We start from the raw sequence: 22,267 nt of genomic DNA, 5'->3' as shown, positions 1-22,267 counted from the left end.
CCCTATCACACACACACGCACACACAGAGAAAGAGAAAGAGCACATCAGTTAAGGCAGGATTCTGGTTATCATTTATTAGCATCTTTATGTCAGGTCAAAGTGTGAAAGCCAGCATGGAGGACAAACTGCTGCAAACACCTGAACAGGTATGGCCCACAGTTCACCGGAGCATATTGACATGTTTGTTATATTCTGTCTCTCTTCCATAGTTACGTACCACCGAGTTTACTTGGCGATGGGCTGATAACCAAACTAATGATTCCGTATATAATGTCTCTTCCTGTTTCTTTAGGCTCTGTCTTTAACCTTTTCTCACAAGTTTTATCTCAATTATTTCTTTTTTGAGAAACCCGAAAAATGAGTATGATGAGTAGCAACAGTGTTTAAAAATCGCACCCATACACTGAGTCATACTGTCCACATGTCTATTTTTAAAGTACTGTGACTATGATTCATCATTGTTTTGAATATCTGCCTGGATAAGATTGATGTAGATGGAAGCATATCTATCATGGATTCACACACACTTCTGTTTCTGTATGTTTCAATTGTTGGTACTTACCAAACATATGGTGGAGATTCTGATCTGAAAGATTATTTGAGACATATTTTGAGCACAATGTATCTTTTCAGAGGTCGGTGTCATCACTTCGATATGCAAAGAGATGACAATAGTTGTGTGTGTATGTGAAGTTGGGTAGAAATGTATTTGAATATTCATTTTGAGATACTAGTGTTTTCCTTTTTATCTCACTGTCACCTCCAAGTCAGTTTCATGATCAGTAATAGAGGAAGTCCCTGACAAGACGCCTAGAGATTTGAAGTTTTGTAAATGAACGGGCCTAAAGCTAAAAACCTTTTAATACCAGTTTCCTTCAGTTTTATTTAAATGAACTGTTTTTATTGATGTCATAATTAGAATTCCTGCATTAATTTATTATCCTCTGTTTTACAGGAACATGTCTCAAAAAGACAGGTAAAAGACATCATCAAACTTGATCCTGCATGGGTTCATCCATCTAATAGTTGTTTGGCAATTTCATTCAACAAAATGTTATGCTGTATGGAAATGTATGGAACTCCGTGACTACTTAGAAAACAGTAAAACTACATTTACGCATAAGCTTCATTTGGAAATGACTGAACATTCATGATTCTTATGCTATTGTGTTGTTTTTTGGTCAGGTTTCACCAGTCCATGTACGCAAACTGGGGTTGACGAGGAAATTGCGCGATAGGAGGGTAGGCGACACAGCGTGACATTGACATACCTCAAAGTTTAACCAACAATATCGTAATTTACCACATGTATTGAGCAGAATCGTGAACAAGTTGTATTTCTTTTAGGATTTTAAGGAAGACGAGAACCCAGAAGAGAAAGCACGAAGACACAAGGAGCTGGAGGTATCATCAGAAAAGATTTGTATCTCAATAGGACCTTACTGGTTAATGATGAATGAATTATATAATTTAGGTTTCTCATAAACAAGCTCTCACTCTTTTTAAAGCTGAAGCCTCTATATAAGGAGCTGTTGTACACCATCGCCCATAAGTTGGGTAAACCTTCGTCAACTGAGGTCTTCACTGATTCACAGCTTCACGAATACGTAAAGGAGGTAAACCTTTACACATACACAACACAACCCATCCTTTTGTTGCCTCTTTGTGGCGTATGACTGATTACCCAGACTGTTCTGTTCCATCTCTCAGGCTTTCACTATGACAGACGCAGAGCACGATAGTCTGACGGACAGAGTACAGAGTGCAGAGGTGAGAAAATGAAGTCAGCATTATTGTTCCAGTGAATAATGCACCTTCGGAGTAACTTTCTACTTCCTTCCATTCACACAAGGCAGATTTCATCATCATGACTATGGGCAACCATGAACGGATTAAGTAACAACATATCTAAAAAAAAGAAAAACTGTCTGATTCTTACAGCCCCCAGTTTACTGCCTGATGGCCACTGTAAAGGAAGGAAAGGGAATCCTGGGAAAAGATGTCACTGGTGAGTTGACGTGTTTCCTGACTCTCTTCAAAGACGGGGTGACTGGCACTCAAGTGAATTCACCCTTTTCAGTTTTTTTTTTTGTTTATTTGTATTATTTTCTCATATTAATTCACCTTTTAATTCTATTGATGTGTTGCATTAGCCATTTTGAGAATGAATCGGTATAAAGATGTGTACTTGCAGTTTCACCAGATGGGTTTCACTACCTTGATTGATACTGATGAGCTGTGTTTCAGTGAAGGTCTGTCTGCAAAGTAGACATTTCCAAATATCCCTCACTTTCACTTCACCCACGTGTGCTCTTTGATTTGTACTGTGCTATACTATATCTTGAAATATAGTCTCTTGGAGTCTCTGGACCGGGGAATAATGTGATTGTTACGTGTCACCATGCCCCATTGAGTCTACCAGAGGACTGTGGTGTGTGTTTTGAACAGGTTTTAGTGACCCATACTGCATCCTGACCATACTGGAGGATGAACAAGAGCATCGCACACGTCTGTCCAGAGCCAAACCCTGTAAATCAGTTGTAAAGGACGCGGCATCGGACGACAAAATTTACGAGACAGACATCAAGAAGCAGACCCTGAACCCTATCTGGAACCAAACCTTCATACTGTGAGTCTGAATTCAGGTTCATATCAGAAGACGCATTTTGAAAGTTGCGTAACTTTTGTTTCTTTTTAAGAGAGTTTGAAGAAATCCATGGGGCCAACTTCCACCTCGAGATGTGGTGAGACAAATCATACACAGCCTCATGCTCATCTTCTGCGTCAGAATAATCTTGTTCATGAAGCTCACCTCCGTTGTACCTCCTCTATTACAGGGATAAGGATGAAGATGTGTCACTCTCTCAGAAATTAGAGGATATCAAATCTAATTTCAATAGTTTAAAGAGGTACTATGCTCTCTCTGAGACTCAGACATAGTTGTAACAGTTAACCATGCAGGGCTGGTGAACATTTCTAACTCTACCTGTTTAGAATGCTCAAGGATGCCAAAAAGGAGAAAGGCACAGATGACTTTTTGGGATGCCTTGTCCTAAAACTACAGGTAGTAAATGTTCATATTTCATAATTGTTATTTTACTCTTGACTTGTCTTTCCAGTCTGATACTTTGTAACAAATGATAGACTGAGACTGAGTTATATTTCAATACAGAGTAGTAATCATTAGTCCACAATAGAACCGACATTCTTCACAGATGGCAGGAGTGAAAAGGCAGGAGAGTTGTTTTCATTTTATGCTACATACAGTAAATTAACATTACTAACTTAAATATTAACTATTTGATATAGTAGAAATGCACAATAAGAGTAAATTTTACCCTATTTAGACCGGGACCATTTTTTATCATTGTATCAAATTTGAGTAAAATGTACTTTCATAACCTTACAGTGTGTCCATTTGTACCACGCAGGATCTCCACTGTACTGAAGACAACTGGTACAACCTGGAGCCCAGAACAGATACGTACCCTGATCGCGGAAAGTGCCACCTGAATCTCAAGTTCATCCATAAAGAGGTGAAGAAAAAAATTCTGATACTCATCCTGCAACACTTGGTGTATACTCGATATAGTTTTACATGTGTGCATAAGTGTGTGGACAGCAGTGAAATCTGGTCTGTCGTGGTGTAACTGGGCAGTTTGGGATCATGTTGACACTGGGCATGTCTTGTGTGACTGACAGAGAGATGGAACGCTCAGTGCTGGTCGTAGCGCTTATATCAACTACTGTGGGATCCTGCAGCAGTGTGTTCAAGCTTACATCTCCAAGACACAGGTAAAGGAGAAGCTTACTCTCACCCCTTCTTTAAACCATATATTAAATACATTCTTTCTCTTTCTCTCTTCTTAAATCACCCCCGTTCTTGTGTCTTCTCTCCTCAGAGTTCTGCTCCGTGGAAAGGGGAGTTGTGTGGGGAGGCTCAGACTCTCCTCGAGCTTTATGCTACGCAGAATGACCTCTCCCCTTTTCTTCAGGACCTGGCGTAAGCAGCATGTTAACACCCAGCAGATTCATAGCACATATACCAGATTGCAGTACCTACAATTAACAGGGTAATGGCAGGAACATAAAGGACAAATTCTACATAATCCAAATAGGATTATTATTAAGGCAGTGTATTGAAAAACTACACATCTAGAATGAAATAAGCTTTGTAGTGTCTTTCTCATCATTCTCATTTGCTTATGGGTGGGTGATCATTCAATATTATCATTTATCAGCTCCCAGTTGTATCATATCATGGTGATATGAATATGTAATATCACTGTTTTCCAAGGCACTGATGGCCAAGGGAATTATTCCAAGTAATTTTAAAAACCAATGTGTTGATTTTTTTCTTTCTGTTGTATTTCTGCGTAACGCCGTGGATGTGTGTGTCTCTGACAGGAAGTGGGTAGCGTACAGTAAGTTGTACCAGAGCCTGGAGTTGGACTCGTCTGTGCTGCTCCAGCAGCTCACCAGTATAGAGTACCACTGGCATCAGCAGCAGCTGCCCTACCAGCAGGTACGATGCGTCTAATCTCAACTGAGAGAGGTGGACAGTAACCGATTACAGTATATATACTCAAGTACTGCACTTAGGTACAATTCTGAGGTACTTTTGCTACATTATACTTTTAACTTTAATATCCAATATTTCAAAGGCAAATATTGTACTGGTTGCAAATTTACACAAAACATTGTTTATAGATTATACTATCTAATGTATAAAAAATGTATAAAAAAATTAGCTCTACCTCAACTAGCTGCTAAATGAACATGTATGTATGTATATGTAATTATTTCAATAATAATAGTCCAGTAAGTATTTGGTCATCACAAGTTCTTTAATTTTAAGAACTCCTAAAATGAGCTTACTTATAACTGAGCATGTTTAAGCTATAATATTAAAATATTAAAATTTTAGTAAAGAATCTTGATACTGTTGCTCTCTGCCCAAAACAACCTAGTCATGTACTTATCAAGATTACACAAGTCATGTGATAGCTGCTTGTGTTCTTGTCGGTAGATTTGGTTGCTGGTAAAGTGAAACTAGGAGCTGGTATCTTAAGATGAGTGTTGAGTAACATGTTGCTCTCTGTGAACAGAAACAGGAACTTGGAGACTCTCTTCATGGTTTCCTGCAGTACGGACTCTGTCTGGTGGCCAAATACAGAGACATCTTCCCCCCAACACCCAGTGCTACTCCGAAACTACACACACTGCTCAGGTACAGCCTGTTATTTATGTTCATATGTTTATAGAATCGATGACATGGCGTAGGTGATGCAGTACATGAATGTGCTTTTTTCCCCCACAGAATCTTGGTCCAGATCTGTAAGACTCAGGCGTTTCAGAAACTGAACCCGGCTCAGTTTGAGTTGCATGATGAGGTCATCGATGTCATACAGGTCAGTAGTCATTCTAATGAGGTCATTGCATACTGCGTGTATATAATAAGGCCTTAATAACTTGTTATATAACTTTGAACTTCAGAAGGGTACACAGGAGTGGTTTACCATCAAAAAGGGTTTGCATCAGCCAATGACTAAGGTAAAGACACCATGTAAACCTCGAAACACTGTACCTGGAGTGGAGTTGATGCTTGCATGATATCTCCATTTTATGTCATGTTGTCTTTGCACCCTGCTGACATACAGGACCTGCCAGAGATTGTGCTTGCCCTCTCCAGATTGATCGGGGAGGTGCAGGAGGACATCAAACATAACAAAGACGTCTGGAACAGGGTATTTGTTAGGTAAGGTGGGCGAGTGGACTGCTGGATTATTGTTTCACTTGTAGAACTTTGGCCTTACTAATTACATGAGTGGTAGTCTGCATTATGTAGGCTTGGTGCAGGGCTTTGGCATTGTGCATGCTGGTTAGGGTAGCCCACTAGAGCACCTAAATGGAACAAAGACAAACAATGTTTCATAATATAATAATAATAATAATAAAAAAATCTTTATTTGTTTTTCAAAGTCCTTCACAAGAGAAGAAAAAATAACATTTAAAATAGAATACATTTTCAGGAGTGATTTAAGTCACCAATCAGACTCTGGGAAATACCAGAAGATGACTATCAGCTGTTGGGCTCATAAGGGGCTAGTAAATCCTTGATATACACAGGGGCTTGGTTGTATAAGGCTTTGAATGTCATCAATAAAATCGTAAAATCAATGTGAAAGCAAACAGGAAGCCAATGCAGCGAGGCAAGAATCTTTATTACGTGGCCATGCTCTCTTGATCCAATAATAATCGGAGCAGCAGCATTCTGTACTAATTGAGGCCGATGCAGGGTGGCTGCAGTAATACCTGTTTAGAGGCTATTAGAGAAATCTAGCCAGGAAAAGATAAAGGCACAGACAACCTGTGTAAGTCCTCAAATGTTAAGGATTTAATCTTTGAAATTAACTTGAGTTTTAATTAATTAAGGGCACCCATTCATTCATTTATAAAATCATCAGGGAGAAGCAGGCCAAACTGCATTAGGAATATTTTTTACTTTTGTAATAATGAATGTTTTTTGTTCTCCTCATCGTTTAGTGTTGTGCAAGTGGATGTGTTCACTGTTATCTATCAGACGTTGGACTCCCTGGTAAGTTCTCAATATCTCTTTCAATTTAGATTTCTTGACAAACTTGACGTGCAATGATGGACATTACTTTGCATGAAATATTTTGCACTTCTCAGTCCATTTTTGCCCCATTCCGATTTGCACTACTCGCATCCCATCTACCCTGTGCGTATATGTTTGGTCTACTTCCATGTTTACACCGGGAATTAGAGAGAATTCACCACAGCTCACCACATTTCTCCTCTTCTCTTCTCTCCTCTCCTCTCCACAGCTGGCAAAAGAAGTGAAGGAAACCTTGTCACTGATAGACAGTCAGATGGAGCAGCATCTGGCCAACAGTCTGTTCCCCGTTTACCTGAGCCTGCAGGCCATCCACAAAGACAAGGCGTTCTTACAGAAAAGGTCAGGCCTCATACTCAAAACACATCAGCAAACTTTTCGTTGTCAGACGTACTCCACCACATCCCTACCAGATGAGCTCCAGCACCCCTTCATTGTCACCCACCAGTCATGGCCCAAATCGGTTCATTTCAGATGATTTAAAAGTTAGTAATAGAAATGTTAACTATTGTTCCCCTTTTTAAGACAACTGCCTTGTCAGTGTCTAGATAGACTGTATATAAGACGTACAGTACAACGCATCTCCACTTCCTATCATTTTGCTAGAGTGAAGCTAAAATGTCTCAGATACAGGTACCAGCCGCAAGTACTTTTGTCGTCATTTGGACTCAGTAATGATTGTGGAGCAAAACCACAGTATCAAGATCCCGCCTGTTATGGAAGTTTTCTGGAAGCTGGTGAAAGGAGAACTCAGGCAGCAGCTGATGTCTTATGCATAAGATTTTAATGTAGACTTGATGCATCAAGGAGACCAGAAGGTGGAACGATATACAAATGTCCACAGAGTAACATGAGCAATTGTCCCCCCGAGGTCTGAAGATGTCTCCCACAGCATCCCAGTATATCTGCCTCTACTTGCGTCACCCATTCTAACAGCACATCCATCAATGGCTAGAATTGCTGTCGCTCATCCTATTGGATAGTTAAGTCTAAATATGCATTTCTAAATCACACTTCGTCCTTAGGGACTACTTTTGTAGGCTGCGCCATTTCTAAAAAAGTCAGCGGAAATGTCATAATTCATAACGAGAGTGTGGTGTGGAGTGGGAGGCCTTCATATGGACTCATTTCGTGAAGGTGGTAAACACGACCCCATGAAGGCAGCAACATGCTAAATCCACTAGGGAGGCATAGATTGAGGGAATCAGGGACGTGATAAACGAGTGCAGGGAGTGGGGATCTGAAATGTGAGGAGAGGTTTTTTTTAACCAAAGGACAATGTCTGTTTTTTTCAAATTAGCTCCACAGTCTTCCCAATAGCACAACTTCAAAAGTAAATTGTGTTAACCAACAAGATACAGCTACATACAGGAATAACACCACTGACCTTACTCCTAAAAAAAAATGTATGAGATGGGATGGAAGATGAGGAGTTTGTTGTTTCAGGGGATTACTGGAGCTGACAAACTTTCACGAGGGCTTCAGCGACGCTCTGCCTTACTGGCTCAACCAGGCATTCAGCAAAACTCAAGACAGGGTGGAGCGGGCTGTGCAGGTGGACCAGGTACAGTAGCACTTTTGATGCATACAATTATTATAATTCATCATGTCATTATACTGTATGTTTACAATTCCTCAGCTCCAGCCCCTCCAGGCTGGTTCCGTGCCAATAAAACACAGTTCCTCAGCAGTGGACCTGGTGGCGTGTGTCCAGCCTATCTGCCAGCTGTGGGATCAGCTCTCCTGGCCTGACCCTGAGGAGGCCTTTATGCTCATGGTCAAGCTCACTGAGGTTCATAATAGTTCCATCCACATGCTATATTAATCACATCATCTGAGTATGGGAACACTGGCAGTTGACAGTCTTTGCTCTTGGTGCGTTTTCAGGATGTGTGTAGGATTGTCATAAACTACTGTTGCATCCTGAAGGAGAGGGTCAAGGTGCTGTCTAAGAACTCTGATCCCGGCAGTGCTATAAATATGGTAAACACGGACAAGGAGAGAAGACTCGAAATATTTCTAAAGCTCCATAATACACGAGAATCTCAATTCCCTGCTGTCCCCTGCAGTTGTGTGTGGTAGTGAACGACTTGGAGCACTTAAGGTCCGTCCTGACCAGACTTCCTACACAGCTGAACTGGGCAGGGCTTCGAGATCGCACGCAAAATGTCATAGGTAAAAGCCAGTTCCACAACACACTGCCCTCGCAGGTTGAGCAGGCACAGAGCTTCCTCAGCCGAGAGATCCGCTCTGCTTTGGACACTCTCGGGAAAAAGGTGCGTATATATGTGGTATTGATTAAATGTATCAAGTATCAAGGAAAGGTTATCAAACTATCTGTCTATGAAGAGACATTAAACATCACCTCTTTATCTGTATGTCTCACAAGCTGAATACCGACATTGAGACTCATGTTAGGAGCATGTCAACCAGGCGTCGGATTCCCTCCAAGTCCACAGAGGATGTAAGAGACAATTGCTGCCAGTTTAGCACTAATATTGTTGCCCTTAGCGTTTGCTCGATATCCAGCCCTCTTGTCCGTTTTAGGCTGCAGCCCCTCTGATGCGCTATCTGGAACAAGAGCTGCACTACATGAATGAAAACCTGGTTCAAGAGAACTTCAACAGGTACAAGGCTCGATTGTTACCGCACTACATCACAATTCTTGTCTTTCATCGTGAGCGCTGATGGATCCATGTTTGTCAGCTCATGAACTGTTGTCATTGTTTTTTTCTCTTGCTTCCAGTCTTCTGACTCCACTTTGGAATAACTCGGTGAAGATCCTCCACCAGGTGGCTACTCAGCATCGACAACCAGAAGGGCTCATGGTGTTCTGCCAGAGGCTGCTGTATACGCTGCAGGTTGGTCCTTGGCCGTGTGGTTGACTGCAAGAGCAAAACACAAAACACTTACAGCAAACTGCCACATGTGTCAGCTCAGACCAGAGACTGTATATAAAGATGAACGACCTGTCAGCTAAAGGGGAAACCAAATCATCTTGATCGCCCCCTGGTGGCTGGCTGCAGTCATAAACTGTGCCTCCTCCATGTTGGTTGATGGGAAATAGACCAAACTAAACAGTCAAAGTACATGTTAATTACATTTTTCTCAAGGATGCATTCTGTCAGTTTAGGAAGTTATTATCATACTGATGCATGCTCATGTGCTCATTTTTACTTTTCCAGTAAATTTGGTTTTAATTAGTTATTTGATGCTATAAAAATGGGGTGAAACATTATGGGTGACAGCTGAGACTTTTTGCTCCATGTATTTCAGTGCCTAGAGCAGTGCTTCCATGCCGAGGGAAATGGACTCCCTCTGAAATCACTTCACTCAGATGAGTACAAGGTGAGAAACTGCAGATACAGCAGAGGACAGTTTTAATTTCTCTGACTAGCGTACGATTTGTCACTTATCCTCCATCAGAACAGGGGGAAAGTGGGGACGAGTGTAATGAACACACACAATTCACAATGAAATATCGCTCCTGTCTGTCCAGATTCTCAAAGCTCAACTGAGTGATAACTCTCTGAGCAGCCAGGAGCTGGTGCAGAAGTTCCACGAAAGGAAGATAAGGGAGCAGGTGAGACAGTCGACTGCTGTCAATGTGTAAACTCCTGTGAGTCCTTTTGTTCAAAGCTTCCGTTTCCTCTGTATGACAGAACGTGTACGGCGGAGAGAAATACGGTGCAGTCACCCTCCTCACATCCTACAGGAGATCGGACCAGAGACTGAGAGTTGAGGTGTTGAACGCTGTCAACCTAATACCACTGGACTCTAATGGTAAATAGAGAACAATCATAGCCACATACATTACAAAAACTAGAGTAGTGCGCATACCCCATATGGGCAAGTTCCCTAAATGTGTCTTTTTCAGCAAGATCCATTCATTATTTGTTGAAGAAAGGGATCGAAAGTAACTGAAAGTGAAAATGACCTGATCAGCCCCTTTCCCCGCATCCACGCCAAATTCAAATGGGCTCCTAGCAAATTTGGTATGAATTCGTGCCAAAGTAGTTTTACGTGTGACCTTTTGCCAGGTTTTAGTGATCCATTTGTGCAGCTGTGTCTGGAGCCTCACCACATCTTTCCTAAGGTTGAGCCTCGCTGCACTCAGGTCAAAACCTGTGACCTCAACCCTCTTTTTGACGAGGCCTTCGAATTGTAAGTTACAGGCCATTTACGTCAGTATTCTTTCTCAGGTCTTGGCTTTTGACTCTCATAGTCAATCTGTGGCCTTGATATGTTTTGGACCTCCTTTATCTCCACCCCTTCTCTCTTTTATATAGTCTGGTTTCCTTGGATCAGTGCCTGTCTCCAGGGGCTTGCCTGCAGGTGACTGTTCTGGACTACGACACCTTGAGGACGGACGACTTTGAAGGCGAGGCCTTCCTGGGACTCAAGGCCATACCGGGAGTTGGTGGAGCAAGGGAGGGAGATGGACTCAGCTCACGGCCGGACAGCCCTCCTGCTCAGATACGTCTGCCTCTGATCCATCCTAAACCTAATGGTATGATCTGTCAGTTGGTTTGGACCAGTCAAGCGGCTTTTAAATTTACCTTTAGAACAATAGAGCAATAGAACAAAAATTAACCACAGTCCCTAACAAATGTGTCTACTAGGTCCCCTTATGAAACCATGTTTAAATTCAGTATATCTTTATTTGGATCTGCACCAAATTGGAATCACTCAAATAATATTAGGCCCCTGATCATGTCAGATTTCCATGTCACTTTAAGATCCATGAATTCTTCTCTGAAAATGAATTCAAAATGGTGAAAAACACACTAGCTCGCAATGGTAAAGGAAGGGAAACAAATCCTGGACCCAGTTCCTGATCCAGATCCACACCAACATCTAATTATTTCTATCTTGACAAATACCACATCATTTCGTGGTAATCGATCCAGAAATAATAAACAAACAAAATGTGAAGATGAAAACATAACCTCATTGGTGGAGGTAAATATGTGGATGTATACTATGCCAATCCAACTATGATCGAAATCCAGTTCAGTTGTAGACAACAATGTTTTCTCCTATATTTTCCAGAAGACCCCGTTCTGAGTCTGCTGGAGTCCAGGAAGGGAGAACGTGAGGCCCAGGCCTTCGTGAAGAAGCGAAGACAGAGAGAGAAACAGTCTCAGGAAGGGATGGAACAGAAATAAATACAGAAACAAGCTCTTCCTCCAAAAATATACAATTTGTTTTTAATGATCTGTACCAAAAACAAAAAAGATCCACTCAGATGGAAACACTGGTGTTGGATGAGTTGTGTGTTGGTTAATACCAGAGACCATCACAGTGATCATGAACATGTTCACACCTGCATTTAAACCTTACAAGCCTTCATACATCTGTTTGCTCCCAATGCTTTGTCTTATCAGTGCAAAAGATAAGTATGACATCATTCAACTGTATATGACTACATTTGACAAACTGTGAAATGTCAGAGATTACTACACATGTAAAAATTGGCAGAGAAAAATCTGTCACATGTTCAAAACATAGCAAAGAGGCAGGTAAAAAAAGACAGAACGTGTATGTTTGAGTTAACATGAAAAATATTTTAAGTAAAAATTAAAATGATGTAATTTCAAAGACTACACAAGTTGACTGAGTACATTTGCCTTGATTGTGTTAACATACTTTCCTCTTCCAGTCTAATTGGAAACTGGAGAAAACCTGAGTGCTTTAAAAGGGGCCACCTGTTGGAAACTTCAACAAATATTACAAATTCTTTAAATATTTTCTTATTATTTAACAGTAATTTTAAATAAATGTTTTGCTAAAAATAACTATTGAAAAAAACAAATTCAACTTATTCTAGACGAGCGCTACCAGCAGACTGGTATGGCCCCTTTTCGCTGTAGCATGATGGGATTACAGTTGGGATGAAACTAAATATGCCCTTTAACTGTTTTCAGTCAGACCTGTTGATTTTGTTAAGACAGCTCATCACCCTCGGACATCTGAATAGAAATCTGGGAGTTCTTTGATTCAGGATTTCAACACACAGCACAGTGAACCAGCCTGACACCACCAGACCACCAAGCCCAATTTAAGCTGCTTTTAGACATCAACTCTGGAGAATCTCGGACATCCTCTGGAGTTCATGTCTGAAAACTGCTATAGTCCCACCTCACCGCTTAATAACTACTCATATATCTCATTCATAGACAGCATATGTTTTTAGTGGGTGTACTCTGGCAGAATCTACTCATTGCTGTGGAGGACTGTGGATTTAAGATTAATGAAAACTTTGGATTATTACGAGTAAGAGACCAAACTGTTCAGTTTTCTTATGAAATGTTTCGGAGCTTTTCAAATGCCAACATACAAACAAATGCCATTGACCTTTGTTGAAGTAAGGTGACCGAGTTTAATCCTCAGCAGATCACACTGAAACTATCCAGAGAGAGAAGACTGTTTTCTGTATGTTTAGGGCTAGCCCGTGCTTTATAACATCAGAATATGATTAAGAACTATGTCTGTATATGTTTCATAGTTAAGGTTAGTGAAGAAATAACAGGAGGACAAATCCAGAACAAGGGTTAAGAACAGTGTTGCTGGTCAAGAGCATTAACTAGTAAATTGTACTGGTGTTTCATGGGTAACACTGGAGTAATTATTAATTCTAAATTCCACTTTAAGGGCTTTCGCTTCGTTACCAGCGCTCACTAAGCTGGTCATTCATCAGTAAAAGTCGTCTTAAAAATACAAAACCAGATCAGTGTTGGGAGTTGTCACCATGTTATAAAAACGACCTCGACGTAATTCTGAATGGCGGCTGAGAGCCAAGGCTGGTATCTGTGGAATCAGGACTGACTGTTCTGTTAATCGGCGTTGGTCCGACTGGGTTGTGAGGTCAAGAGAGCTGCGGCTCCAGGGTCTGTTCGGGGCAGAGCGGGCACTCTGTCGAGGCGGAGCAGCTCTCGCACTGTAGACCATGGCCGCAGGGCAGGGACACCGAGCCCGCCTCGCCACACGTCACACAGCACTGCCTTTGCTTCCTGTACACCACCTGGATACACAGAGGGATGGAAAAAGTTTAGACGTCTTGAGCTGAAGAATGCTGAATGAGTCAGAGGAGCTCACGTGATGTTCACAGATATTTTCTGAGATTGAAAAAAAAAAAAGGAACAATTTGAAAAAAGGCTGCAGGGAATGAGGGATGATGATTTTAAAAAACTGAAACTAGTATGTGAATTGTGTGTTAAGAAACCTCATCAACATGACCACAGCCAATCCACATAGGCTCACTCATACATTATCCAGAGTCTTTACTAGGGGGGTGGCAAGAGAAACTCCAGAGAATGTCTGGAGCATCTGACTTGGACATTTGTGCTCTCAAATGCTGTCCTTTACGATAATTTCAGGAGACTATACATTGATCAGTTCATGTCTGAAAGCAGCTATAATAGTACCTCCTGTTTATGTAGGACACCTCTAACACAGACTGAGTTAACAGTCATTAATAACATGACCCAGATGAAACTTGCTCCACCTCTTGCTCCACACGTTTTTGTGTGTTACCTTATTACCACAATTGTATAAGATTCATAAATGTATCAGCCAGAACACAGACTACCTACATCACTATTGTTGACATGAACACGGACAGAACTGAAAACTATTTCAGAACTCGATGAGGTTGACTGAGGTATGTAATCCCACCTGTTCTACAGCGTGTAAGCAGCTACAGAGTTGAGCCTGCAAACTGAGGACTGACTCCAAGGGCAGTCTGTGTAGTAGCTGGAGCTGGTGAAGTGCTAGATGGGGGTTGTCGCCGCTCCTTAAGCTCTCCAGCGCCTCCTGCAGGAGAGTAGCCTGTCTCTGTGCCTCCTCCTCAGCCTGCCTGGCTCTCTCCGCCTCCATGGCTAATCGTGATGCATGGGCACGAGACTCCTCTGCATCCGCCTTCAGCGCAGCCCATGACTACAGGAGACATCGAGCAGAGTACAAAGTTTTAAAAAGGTTTTTGTTACAAATTAAGAATCCATCTTTTGACCCATTACAATTTCAGGATTACGTTGTTTACATTGAAAACATATTATTCATAACCCTCTTTACATGGTCATAACAGTATCCAGGATTCTTAACATCTGTGTGCAGTTGTCTTATTTTTTCAAGAGTCAGTTTGTATATTCTCTACCAACAAAGAATGTTCAGAAACCTAGATATGACATGCCAGAGTATCCCAGTTCCTGGATCCCATTTTCCAGTGGTCAAAATCCCCACTAACATCTGGCTTTAGTCCGCAATTAGAATGGATATAATCAGCAATTACTCCCGTGTTAAATGACTCTGCAATAGACTGCAATAATCCGTGATGGAAATGTGACACCCAGGAGATTGTGCCAATTTCTTCTCTATTTTGGCTGAGGAGACGCTGCACCTTTACCTTCGCAACATTCATGCACTACCAGGCTATGGTGCATAAACAGCCATGAATGTTTGTATACTTATTGTAACATCTTGGGAACAACTTGCAACTGCTATTTTTTTTCTTTTCGATTGGCAAGACAGTGAGCTTTTCATTTTCTGGTGCGTCTGTGATGTCAAATGTGACTCAACGGGGGAAATAAAACACAGGAAAACCAACTTGTCAACTGGCAATGTGAAGGGACTGTATCACCTTTTTTCAGCAGGTTTACTCGTGTTATAAAAACAGCGTATACCTGCTTATTTTGGTGTAAGAGAGGTATATGACCCTGTTTAGACCTGGCATTAAAATCCTTTCTGAGTGATCCGATCAGAAGTGGTCAGCACTAAGTTCAGGTGTGAAAGCACCCACATGCGTCCTGAGATCCGATCACTGACACCACATTCAGAGGTGGTCTGAGAAGCATGTGGCCACATTCTTTCTGATTTGCAAATGTGAATTAAACTTCATTTTGCACTTCTCAGTGCCAATACCTTCATTTGTTTGTGGCTACTGCATGAACTTAGTTCTGACCACTTGCGATCGGATGTTAATACCAGTCTATACTGGACCTATCATATTACGTTCAAACGTTATCCAGGTTTCTGAACCAGAATAAGATGTTTACACATAACCAGGATATTCCCCCAAAATCTGATTGTATCTGGGATACTAGTGTGCATGTAAACACACTCCATGTCACAGACCCATGCACACATGCCCCACTACCTACCTACCTGAGCTGTGTGTCTCCAACTGTGACCCCACTGCTTCAGTGCCCTGTGAGCCTCCTCCAGCTCCTGTTTGAGCCGGGCGGTCTCTGCACAGGGGCCAGAGGGCAGCAGGGTGGGGGGTGTACCGGGGGAGCCCTGGCCTGATGGAAAGTGCTCCCAGATGTTAGTGCTCATACCATTCAAACCTACAAAATGAAAGAATAAATATTATCAAAAACATATCATCCCTCACTGCACCATGTGATGTCTTGGATCAAACTCCACAAACCTAAGGAGCTATGAGACGGCCCAAGGAAGGAGCTCTCTGATTGGCCAGGTTGTGACAGGTGAGAAGAAAAGAAGGGGGACGTGTGTGGCCTGATTGGAGGGGACGGTGAGGGGGAGCTGAAAGGAGCAGAGTTGCTGAAGGATCCTGGGATGTTGACTGGGGCGGAACTCTGGAGCTGGCTGCCTCCTACAAAGACAAATACACCGGTAATAGTTATTTTTGTGTGTGTGTGTGCGTGTGCGTGTGTACTGCTTCATATTAAAGTGCTGTGTAGTTCTGTGAGTTGGAATACCCAGCATCACCCCCACACTGGGCAGAGAAGAGCTGCTTTCCAACCTCCTCTCCAACGCCGACACGCCAAAATCATTCAAGTCAAGATCATCAAGGGCGGACTCTATCAAACACACATATTAAATACACTTTATATATATGTTTATATTACAGTCATTTTAAGTGTTCACTGCCCCTACTGATTGAGAGGATTCAAATTTACGACACCCTGACTTACCAACGACTGACTCCACAGTCTCACTGGTGGGGTAAAAGGGCAGAGCATTAGCATTCATGCCTGAGGAGATGCTGGACCCCGGAGGTCCAAGGGTGGCGGGGCTGGGTGGGGTGGCAGCCAGACTGGAGGGGATGCTGGAGGACAGACTCAAAGGGCTGCCCACTGGTAAAAACACCAACAAGTCCTGAAAGAGAAAACGTGGCGCTTGAGGAAACAGTCGTCCCTTTTTTGTGACCTTGTAGCAAGATTTCAGATGACTGAAAACAATATGTGGGCCAGCTAAAAAGTATACAGAATTTTGGAGTATTGGTGTAATTTTACCTGTTTGCTTTGTACTGACGCCAGTTCTCTGTTACGCTGCTCGAGGGCAAAACTCCTTTGCTTGGCCTGAAACCACAAACAATATGAGGGTGATAACAACATGCAGGAGAAGCATAGTTACTATAATGATATAAAGTAAATAATTAATTTCATTTATTAGTATCCTGTAATGCCTGTTGTCCCCTGTGTCAGTATCCGTCCTTCTCACCTGATCCTCCCTCTCAAATCCAGGGGCTCTGCCGTACCCTCCGTCTTTCGCCCAGGGAGACAGAGGCTCAGCTCCTCCAATCGCGTCCTCACACAAGGACAGAACGCTACCCAGTAGCCCCTGCTCTGTTATACACGACCCTGCAGATGGGGAAAAGGGGTCCAGAACAGAACCAGACCCCATGATGGCTCGGCTGGGGCTTGAAGAGGCATCTTGGGCAGGAAGAGGGTCTGGAGGTCTAGGGGGCGGTGGAGAGCTGGGAGCGGGGAATGACGGTTCCTCTGGAACAAAGGGCTCTGGAGTAGGATTTCAAAATTACAACATTAAATGAAAAACTGACTCATTAGATTGTTGGTGTGAAATGCAAACAGATGCATTGTGGGATCTTACTTTCAACATGAGCAAAGGCACAGAAGGGCCCTCTGGGACAGCTGCCGCACTGCTGCATGTCATTGCACTTTGTGGATTTATAGATCTGTGACAGAACAACAAGCAAATACTGAACCTCATCATCATCCCCTTGCAAGCTCTGGTCTAGACTGCGTACGATTTCTGCGGAAACACACAAACCTCTGGGTGGAACTGTTGCTCTGTTCTCGTGTGACAATACTGACATCCCTCTGCTCCCTCACATTTACTGGGATCTCCCCATTCCTCGCTCTGCTTAACCGCTGGACATGGCAGCGCTCTGTGGGAGTAGGAACACATTTTTTAAGATAATTTTCTTAATTACAACTACAATCAAGAGGAACAAATATAAATGATGTAACACAGCACCTGTATTTGTGCTTATGTGGGCTTCGCCTCCGGTCTTTGCTATTATGGTAATATGGACAGGCATAACCTTGACGGCACAGACGCGGGGGTTTCTTGCACAGTTCGGTCTTATAGTGGGACAGCACGTAGTTATTATCTATAGAATAAGTACACAAAAAAACAATCATAATCAAAAGCATCATCAAGGGTATTACTGAGGATATTAAAAAAGTGTTTTCCTCCCAGTAGGTTTTACATATACAGTTTTAGAAAAAAGGATCAATAGGGCCCCTTTTCCACTTAAAAAAAAAAGAAACTAAAACACGCTCACATCTGGCTTTTGTCTGCTAAAGGAATGGATACAATCATCATTCACTCACAGGTCACATGACTCTGCAGTAAACACAGATTTTCATCAGCACTGATCTGAAGTGACGGAAATATAACTCCCAGCTCATTTCTTCCTCTATATTTTAGCGGTCACTGACACCGCACCTTTCCTGCACAACGTTATGACGTGCTTTGAACTAACAGGAATGAATAAATATCCATGAACGTTTGTGTACTTAAAGTTTTTTCTTTGTATCGTGCAAGACAGTGAGGTAAGAGAGCTTCTTGGTTTACGGCTCATTTGTTGTGTTGAATGTGAATAACCAAGGGAAAAAAACTGAAACTCACAAGGGGAAAGGAGTCAAGCAAGTTTGTTTACATGCCTTTGAGAAACCAGGATATATCAGCTAATATTGGAGTACTAGAGGTATAAGTATCACTATTCTAGCAAGGACAAAAATAACAGGTGTTCAACTTTAATGAGAATATCCACTCCAGTTCGAAACATGAAATTGTTGGTTGTATAATGTGCTGTTACACAAATTTACCTTGCCAGCGTGGTTCCTCACTCAGGATCTTTTCTATGAGGGCAGTACTTGCTGCCTGTCCCGACTGCCCGTCTCCTCCACCTCCCTCCGAGGACCCCGAGCCTCCCTGAGACTCCATCACCTGCACTTCTCTGTAAAACCCACAGTGTGCAAGAGACTCGGAATGACTATAACACAGACACACAGAAATCATATTTTTTTGGTTTCCAAGTGAAAAAAAGAAGACTTTTTTGGGGGGGTTGAGTTATTTTGGGCACCTGATATCATAGACAGGGCTGCGCAGGTCATGTGATCCATGTGCAAAGGCACAGTGGTAGCCATTTTTGCTGCAGTGGCCTTTTGCGTCGGTTTCGTGGATACATGATCCCGTTTTATAGTAGCGAAGGTGGTATCTGCGCTCGGTGTCACCTGCTGTCCTATGTAGAAACGGGCATCTGGAACACACAGGAAATTTACATTCAAAACATAGAAATGAACATTGAGACGGTGAAGTATTTTGAGGCAAACAGTGCACAGTATACACACCATACTGTATACTCCACTGCTGCAATTAAAATGTATGTCACTATCAATGTATGGAAATTCAAATTTTCACAAATTCCCACAACCCGAGGGACCATCATTAAAGTTCAAAACCAAAATACATGCAATTTACAATTACAGTGGAAACTGCTTAAACTATTGATAAAGCTAACAACCACTTCTAATGATCAAAAAGTTTGGGTCAGAATTATTTTTTCCAAATGCTCTTTAAATCTTTTGCTTATAAACTTGCTTAAAAAGATATTACACTAGTTTCCTATGAGTTATACCCCTCTCTAACTTTTTCTGAATTAGTACCAATAACAAAAAGTGCTATATTATTTCCACCTCCCTGTATTGTTTGCAACAAGCCTTATTGAAATGAAGAGTGAAACAGGAATGGTTCACATAGTGTTTCACAAAGAGGCCCATTAGCATGTATCAAAGACATCCCCGGCTGACCCTAGATCCACTTGCATCCTTTACATTCTCTTTGTCTTTGCATGTTGCGTAAGGGTTGTCGGTTGTCGGACAGCCCTCAGAGACGGACAGAGTGTGGGAGTGGCTGTTTTCAGGTGCTAATGCACACTGAAGATTATGCATCAGACCCTAATCTTCAAGGTTTTTCAGTTAGACTTTCAATTGTCGATAAGGTGTATCCTCAATCACTACTTGAATGACTTCACGCCAACTGAAAAAAAGTCCTTTGTTGTGCAAAGTCCTATACATTCTGGTGGTTCACTTGAACAGTGTAGGATTTAAATGGAGCATGCTTACAAATGTCTGTGGTGGGACCGGTAAAATGCTTTGGATAAGGCACGATTTAACTGTTTAAAAGATGAGGTGGTAAAAACCTGTGGTCTGTGAGGGTTCTAACAAAAGACCAAGTAATTATCCTCACTGCTGTTTACTTCCACAATATACCCATGACAAAAAGTGCTAGTAACCACGACCACCTTCCCAGATACAATGGGTTTTTAAGAGGTCCTTCAACTGTCAAGTTCTGGGGCCTGATGCCGATACCAACATTTAGGAGTAAAAATGTCCATTACCAATATATCAGCCGATATATACTGTACATAAAAATGCCAATAACCGCTAAGAGGGTCTTAAAGTGGCACCTGCAACTCCCCAGATGCCCCAAAAGGTACTTGCTATCAGTGGGTTGCTACTTCAGGGTTTCTGCTGTGTTCATTTTACAGCAGCAACACAGTGTTGTACAGTGCCGGAGTGTCTGACAAGAGGAGTTTTAAAGTTTAAAATGTACCGGAGTGGATCAACCAACAAAAATAAAAAAAACATTGCAACTCCCCAGATGCCCCAAAAGGTACTTGCTATCAGTGGGTTGCTACTTCAGGGTTTCTGCCGTGTTCATTTTACAGCAGCAACACAGTGTTGTACAGTGCCGGAGTGTCTGACAAGAGGAGTTTTAAAGTTTAAAATGTACCGGAGTGGATCAACCAACAAAAATAAAAAAAACATTTTAAGTACCGAACGGCTCCGATACATGTACTGTTAAACCCCTATTATAGATAATTATAAATAAGATAACACAAATACAACCAAATATATAGAACTTGAATAATGTAAATAATGTTCTGTACAATGTAAATGTAAAAGCACATCTTTCTGCATTGTTTATCTTGGGAAAAATTATTTCATGTTTGCGGATATCAGCAAACATTAATGCAAACACCGATATGTCTGTGAAAGGTTCACACCATCAGTCAAAACAACATTGGTCAGGCTCAAGCTCAAAGTATTGGTCTAATGAAACGCACAATATGTCAACAGGTAACACAAACAGGATGTGAAGCAGTCTTCCACATCACTGATGTTTGGGTCACACTCACTCGTCTCCATCAGGACAGGTGCCGGTTCCCTCGTCGTATTTGGTGCAGTAAACATCTGGGCTGTAGTTGAACGTCCCGTCCCGTCTGCGGATGGGCCTGCGGCGCCTCTGGTTCAGGAAGTGCCAGTGGAAGCAGGAGAAAGGCCGGTGTTGTGTACATTTATGCTGCACGAACAGGGGGCACTGCTCCGTCCTGAACTCCTTCAGATATCTGCCACACACAGAAGCAGCAGTGGGAAATTAAGTCAGACATTGATTATACTTCGTTTCACAGGAAATTTCAAGTACATACAAGACAGAGTTCATTCATATTTATGTACAGTACATTCAATATCCCTGAATACATAGGTTATGGCACCAGTGCCTGTCTAACCTCATCACATTCCCTGCTGTTGTGATTAATAACTACTGTTACTGTGTTGTGTATAATTACCTCAATCTAACATTACATATTTGTACTAATGAAACATATGAAAAAGCACAGAACTGGAGTTGTGCTGTTCCATTAAGCATTTAAGAAATGACAACAGCTACTAACGTTAGGCCTCTTTATACAGACCTGGTCCACTTTATAGACACATTGTCACTGTACAAACAAGCTAGCGTCAGTTTAGCAACCTTCGCTTGCGCGTTTCTTTCTTTTTATCTGTAGTTTACTTCATGCAACCACACGTGAGGCTGTGTCCACTTAGCTAGCTAATCCTGCAAAGTGGCTACTACGTACGTGTAATGTTGAGGTTTCTCGGGCTGTACGTTCAACACGGTTGCGGGAGATGTCGAGCCCCCCGCGGACGAGGACGAGGAGGAAGAAGAGGGACCCCCGCTGGTCGTCACCGCCGAAGCCAACGGGGGCTGCGATTGTGTTTTGGACATTTGTTCCCAGTTTAACGCCCGACAACAAAAAGCTTGTTTTTAGCTTCGTGGCTAGCTATTCGTATTAGCTTCGAAATCCGCATTCTACTCCGATGTGAGCTTGCGCAAGGCAGCAGGAAGTAGTAGCAGAGGGGACAACAAGACGCCGCGCGGAACTATGGGAGATGGAGTTTTGTCTTTGATAACGATTGTGCAACTCGTCTATTACGTAGTGGGAGATTCGACAATAAGTTATAACAGTTTTTTAAAGCGACTTAACGTAACATGTGTTTTTTTAAGATAAA

At 42.1% G+C, this 22,267-nt stretch overlaps 2 protein-coding genes across 4 annotated transcripts; one reads left to right on the top strand and one right to left on the bottom strand.

Moving 5' to 3' along the window:
* On the top strand, positions 1-12,246 carry unc13d (unc-13 homolog D (C. elegans)). Its single transcript, XM_034571076.1, has 34 exons — positions 1-147; positions 957-977; positions 1,187-1,243; positions 1,349-1,405; positions 1,510-1,617; positions 1,712-1,771; positions 1,943-2,009; positions 2,450-2,630; positions 2,701-2,745; positions 2,839-2,910; positions 2,996-3,065; positions 3,433-3,537; positions 3,704-3,796; positions 3,904-4,004; positions 4,409-4,526; positions 5,110-5,231; positions 5,322-5,412; positions 5,498-5,554; positions 5,662-5,759; positions 6,548-6,599; positions 6,850-6,980; positions 8,085-8,202; positions 8,278-8,430; positions 8,526-8,621; positions 8,708-8,914; positions 9,028-9,102; positions 9,186-9,265; positions 9,385-9,499; positions 9,915-9,986; positions 10,138-10,221; positions 10,301-10,421; positions 10,679-10,802; positions 10,928-11,148; positions 11,691-12,246. The coding sequence occupies exons 1-34, from the start codon at positions 88-90 to the stop codon at positions 11,804-11,806; spliced, it is 3,348 nt and encodes a 1,115-aa protein (XP_034426967.1). The 5' UTR covers positions 1-87; the 3' UTR covers positions 11,807-12,246.
* On the bottom strand, positions 11,823-22,234 carry unk (unk zinc finger). 3 transcript variants are annotated; one of them, XR_004612215.1, is made up of 15 exons: positions 21,835-22,234; positions 21,112-21,321; positions 18,994-19,170; positions 18,737-18,903; positions 17,880-18,015; positions 17,673-17,790; positions 17,493-17,577; positions 17,103-17,398; positions 16,895-16,960; positions 16,574-16,757; positions 16,358-16,459; positions 16,066-16,251; positions 15,797-15,982; positions 14,316-14,576; positions 11,823-13,662 (listed from the first exon to the last, which is right to left on the bottom strand). XR_004612215.1 is itself a non-coding variant. In XM_034571077.1 (15 exons), the coding sequence occupies exons 1-15, from the start codon at positions 21,981-21,983 to the stop codon at positions 13,507-13,509; spliced, it is 2,475 nt and encodes an 824-aa protein (XP_034426968.1). In that variant the 5' UTR covers positions 21,984-22,230; the 3' UTR covers positions 11,823-13,506. The 3 variants fall into 3 exon arrangements, 2 of the variants coding, with proteins under 2 accessions (XP_034426968.1, XP_034426969.1); XM_034571077.1 differs by having other exon boundaries at positions 15,801-15,982; positions 21,835-22,230; XM_034571078.1 differs by having other exon boundaries at positions 15,801-15,982; positions 18,737-18,867; positions 21,835-22,228.
* Between the last annotated feature and the right edge of the window lie 33 nt (positions 22,235-22,267).

The sequence above is a fragment of the Hippoglossus hippoglossus genome, chromosome 19 (assembly GCF_009819705.1).
Source record: "Hippoglossus hippoglossus isolate fHipHip1 chromosome 19, fHipHip1.pri, whole genome shotgun sequence".
NCBI lineage: Eukaryota > Metazoa > Chordata > Actinopteri > Pleuronectiformes > Pleuronectidae > Hippoglossus > Hippoglossus hippoglossus.
The sequence above is the reverse complement of the archived record's forward strand: the minus strand, read 5'-3'. Positions and strand labels throughout refer to the sequence as shown.